The sequence below is a fragment of the Bison bison genome, unplaced genomic scaffold (assembly GCF_000754665.1).
Source record: "Bison bison bison isolate TAMUID 2011002044 unplaced genomic scaffold, Bison_UMD1.0 scf7180017864061, whole genome shotgun sequence".
In the NCBI taxonomy this organism is placed as follows: Eukaryota; Metazoa; Chordata; class Mammalia; order Artiodactyla; family Bovidae; genus Bison; species Bison bison.
The window spans coordinates 7,416,416-7,421,482 of NW_011494633.1; the positions used below are offsets into that span (position 1 = coordinate 7,416,416).

General features: G+C 53.2%; 1 protein-coding gene across 2 annotated transcripts in view; it reads right to left on the reverse strand.

The window, feature by feature from the left end:
* The window catches only part of SERPINA10 (serpin peptidase inhibitor, clade A (alpha-1 antiproteinase, antitrypsin), member 10), a 14,075-nt gene extending 10,528 nt beyond the window's left edge, over nt 1-3,547 (reverse strand). The window contains exons 1-2 of one of the 2 annotated variants that reach the window (XM_010836236.1): nt 3,445-3,547; nt 2-468 (exon numbers count right to left, since the gene is read on the reverse strand). In XM_010836236.1, the coding sequence (XP_010834538.1) occupies nt 2-431 (430 nt within the window). In that variant the 5' untranslated portion in view covers nt 432-468; nt 3,445-3,547. The remainder of the gene's footprint in view (nt 1; nt 469-3,444) is intronic. The other variant, XM_010836237.1, reaches the window with a different exon arrangement.
* Between the last annotated feature and the right edge of the window lie 1,520 nt (nt 3,548-5,067).

Genomic DNA, 5,067 nt, shown 5'->3' on the forward strand with positions numbered 1-5,067 from the left:
GTCTGGTTCACCACGGGCCAGGTCTGGTTCCAGGCCTGCAAGAGGAGATCCTCCAGCTGGGCTCTGCTGTGCCCCCTGGCCCCCAGAGTCAAGGCAGCCATGGCCCAGGCCAGGCCGAGTGGGGAGAAGACCACGTTGCCATCATGCTTCAGGGAGATCTTACGTAGCAGGCTGAACCCCAAGTTGGAGGCCTCCCTGGAGAGCTGCTGCCCCTCGGCCAACAGCCAGGGGGAGTCTTCCTCCCTCTCCTCCTCCTCCTCTGGAGCCCACTGTCTCTCGCTGGTCTGGCTGGTCTTGTTTTGGGCTGTGGGGGTCAGCAGAGTCTCCAACCCCGCCTGGGCCTCTGGCGAGTGGGAAGCAAGGGTAGAACCGGGCACCAGCCATGCCTGGGCCAGGAGGCAGGCCAGCGGGAGGCTCAGCACCACCCACATCAGGGCAGCGTGGAGGCCCGGTCAGCAGCAAGGCTTCCTTGGGAGAAAAGAAGGCAGAGATCGTCCTTAATGTCTGATGCCCACCTCCTCCCTGGGTCCTGGTACGTCTCCTCCGGTCACCCTGCTTCTTTCCTGGGGGTCGGGGCTTATCTCCCAGAGGCAGGGCTGGGGAGACCCTGAGCAAGTAGGGTCACATTTGTCACCTGAGTCCGTGGGAGGGGAGGTGTCTTATTTCACGGAGAGAAATCTCCTCCAGTTTCCATCAGGGATCAGGCCCTCGGGCAGCTCCTGGTCTCCCCCAGCTGTCCTCACCCATCCCAGTTCCTCCCAGGGGAATGGCAGAAAGCCAAAAGGGGAAGGGATGCGAGGGGATGTGGTGTGGGTCCTGGGCCTCACTGGGTGTGGGTCACAGCAGCGCCAGGAGTCGGAAGGTCTTCCCAGAACTTTTACTGTCTGCTTGTTTTATTTGCCCTGGATCGCTGGGCAATACGGCAGCTTGTTCAAGCTGGGCTGTGGGGACTTGGACCTGGGGACGCCTTGGGTTGGGGACTTAGAGGGTCTGGGTGGCCATGGGGCAAGGATGAATGCTGAGTTTGCCTGATTCTGCAATAGACCCCGCTGTGCCTTCCCTACAGCACTGGCCCAGCCCTGGGGCCCAGTCACAGAGCTCCTCTCAGGAATTCCTGCTTTCACTCTCTCTGGAGCCCCCAGGATAGGAACAGATGATGAACCAATTCAAACCACTTGCCCGGGCTAAGCTCGGCTTGGACCATCTCACCTAACCCTCACCTGTGAAGTGCGTCCTCCCGCCCACCCGAAGGCTGCCTGTTCTAGCGGAGCCCAAGACCACTCCAGCTTGGGCAGTGGGTCTCCAAACCCCACACTCCCCACCACTGCCCCATCTCTGGCCTCCCTCTCATCCTTGGGCACAGAGCCTAGCTCCCGATCACCTGTAGTTTCCATCTGAATAAACTCCCATGGGCACACGGGGCTCCTGGTGCTGACACCACCAGAGGCTGGCTGGGAAGGTCACTGAGATACACTCTCACTCTCTCCTGAAGCCACTGCCCCAGGAGGGCTTGGGTGGCGCAGGACCACTCAGCGCAGGGCACACAGGGCAAGGGAGGCCACAGGCCTCACAGAGTTTCCATCAGCGAGACCCTTACTCTGAGCCAGGCCACCTGAAGCAAAATGTGCTGACGGGGTGAGGTTCCCTGGCCTCTTGTTGACACAGAGGCCTGTGTCCTCACTGGGCCGGCTACAAGATGACCCCTGGCTCCGGGACTTAGCACATTGCTTTTGGCTTTTGCTAAACAGTGTCATAGGATCCAGGGCCTCGTCCTTTCCATAGCTTGAGTGGCATGACCTTACTCAGCGAAATACTCCTCTGTTTTCTGTGAGCGTTTAGGAAGCTTTGCCCAATTCTAAGTGGCAAGCCTGCACTCTAAAGGTAACTCCAGCAATAAATGTGCTAGGTAAAGACCTGCTGGAGTGTACTAAATGTACCCAGGTTCATGCCTTCATTAGATCACAGGCTTTAGCACCCCTTTGTAAATTAATCCCACAGCGATACTCTTAAATTCAGAGTAACTTCTGTCTGTGATGGTTTCCAGGTGGTGCTAGTAGTAAAGAATCTGCCTGCCAATGTAGGAGATGTTGGTTTGATTCCTGGGTTGTGAAGATACCCCTGAAGAAGGAGATGGCAGGGTGGGTTCTCACACATTCCCACTCATCTCAGTATTCATGATCAGCAGGAAGAAAGAAGATTTTCACATACCTTAGCAACAGCAAACTACCCACCACTTGGTTCCAACAAGAAATTGCCATAACTCTGAACTCTCATTCTCCTCCAATGAGCTTTTGTTCAAAGCAACCCTCCCCAGCTTCCTCCCAGAACCGAATAAAAGCCAGCCTGTCTTTGTCTCTTTGAGAATTGCCTCTGGTTTGCCAGTTTGTCCCGAATTGCAATTCCTCTGCTATTCCTGAACCTATTCATCTTCACTTCATTGTAATTGCCACTAATTTTGTTTAAGGGGCTTCCCTGGTGGCTCAGATGGTAAAGAATCTGCCTGCAATGTGGGAGACCCAGGTTCAATCCCTGGGTCAGGAAGATCTCCTGGAGAAGAAAATGGCTACTCACTCCAGTATTCTTGCCTGGAGAATCCCATGAATAGAGGAGCCTGGCGGGCTACAGTCCATGGGGTTGCAAAGAGTCGGACACGACTGAGTGACTAACACTTTCACTTTCTAAGGGGCTTCCTATGTGGCTCAGTGGTGAAGAATCCGCCTGCCAATGGAGGAGACATGGGTTCAATCCCTGCTCCGGGAAGATCCCGTATGCCATGGAGCAAAGCCCATGAGCCACAATCACTGAAACCTGCCCATCTGGAGCCCGTACTCCACAACGAGAAGCCACGGCAATGAGAAGTCCATGGACTGCAAACTAGAGAGTAGCCCCTGGTTGCCACAACTGGAGAGAAGTCCGTGCAGTAATGAAGACCCAACACAGCCAAAAATAAATAAATAAAATTAAAAGAATTTTTTTTTTTTGGTTTAAGAATGACAGAGATGCAGCACTCTAAATAGAACCTGAGTAGTAAGAAATTAACCACTCACTCACCACTTCTCAGCCTTGAATGTACCTGCAGCTGCAAACCCACTCCCAAATCTGGAAGCAGCAGGGACTCACTTGCTTGGGCAGACAGGTCTCTGGGAAGAAGGCCAGGGAGCTATGTGGGGCTTGCACGGAGTGTTGTGGGCATGATATCTCAAGCCTTCAAAGCCTCTTCCACTGGCCTCCTCTCTGTGGAGGAAGCCTCCCGTGTCTACGACAAGCCTCTTACCACCCCCACCTCCTTGCCCGCCCCATCCAGTCCAGGAATGAGGGCTCAGCACAGCCCAGGATGCTACCCCCCCGCCCCGGGGAACCCACCCAGAGAGGACAGAAGGTCTTCTCTCCCTATCCTTCATTAGGCAGACACTGTGAAGCCTCCCTTTGGTCCACTGTTCTTACCAGTGAGTGGCCACCCAGTGCCTGGGAAGGTCCTTCATTCAGGGCAAAGACAGAAGGTTAGGGCTTGCAGCCGAAAGCCTGCAGTAAATATTTGCTATTCCAAAGTGTGATCCCCCTTGGGGGGCTGTTACTGATTAACATCCTGCTTGGAGATGGTGGCGTTTCTGGGAAAGCCACGATGGAGAGAGAGGCTTCCCATAATCCCCTGCAATCCTGCACTCCTGACTCTTGGGCAATTCCTCCATGAGAGCATCTGCTTCTCAACCCAGGCAGCACCCCAATGACATCCAGGTCCTCGTGGGACATAGTTGCTGCAGGCGCTGAACACCTCGCAGGAAGGAAGGGCTGGATCCCACAGAGGCCTCCTGGGTCCCCAACTCAAAGCTGGGCTCTGTGTGAGAAGGGAAGGCAGAAATGAGTAAGACCTGCTCCCAACACCTCCCAGGGAAACTTTTCAGTCCACTGGGAGAGCTGTCGTTGTTTAGTTGCTAAGTCATGTCCAACTCTTTGCAACCCCATGGATTGTAGCTCACCAGGCTCTTCCATGCTTGGGCATTCTCCAGGCAAGAATACTGGAATGGGTTACCATTTCCTTCTCCAAGGGATCTTCCCCACCCAGGGAATGAACCCACGTCTGTTCCATATCCTGCATTGGCAGGCAGATTCTTTACCACTGTGCCACCTGGGAAGCCCTGCCAGTGGGAGAGACAGACCCTTTAATCCCCACCAGCCATAAAGAGCCTATTTCAAGGTCAACTCTCTGCTTCACCAGGTAGACGGACTTCTAAGACTAAAATCCTCAAACACTGAAAGTCAAGGCTGATGTAGACCCTTTAAGACAAAAACTCTCAGACTGTTAGACTCTTTTTAATAATATAAATATTTTATGTGCCCTTTACTACTCTGAAGTGAAATTTGTAGTTAATAGAATCAACCCACAAAATTTAAAAAATAATAATAATGCTTTACAATATGGAGGGAAAAGGAAACTATAAGAAGATAACGTTTCTTTAAGTATGTAAATGCTCTGCCGTGACTACACGTGAAGTGGCAGTGGTACTGTCAGATGCGGGACCAGGTGGGAGTGCTCTCTGCTGCACACCTGTTGCATTGGCCCTTCCCCACCACAGTCACGATCACTACCAGCGATGCGGCTTTCTGCAGTGGTGAGTCACATTCAGTTCCCCAGAAACAAAATAGAAATCTTCCTCTGATTTATTTTCATAGAAAATTACATGGGAATTAAAAATTGGTGGTGGGGGGATGGCGTTTTCAGCTGAGCTAAAATACCTGTGGGCCTGTGAGAGTCTGGGCTTAGATCATTTATAAGTAGGTTTTCAAGTGTTCCACCCACATGGACTTGCAGCGGGACGTTGCAGTCACGTGACACCACTTCACTGTGGGGGACAGGCGGGTGTGTTTCCAGTATATCTGGTATGTCTGGCCCGCAGTCACGGGAACCCAGAAGCACTGCTCCAAATGGTTGTGGAAATCAGAAGTGCCCCAGCAAGTTTCTGGAGTGTTCCTCTGGGGAAGTACCTGCTCTGTTGAGAATGGCTGCCTGAAGAGGCCAAAGTGAAGGGGGCCGGCAGATGAGGCTGGGGCCGGGGTCTCGGCTCCGCC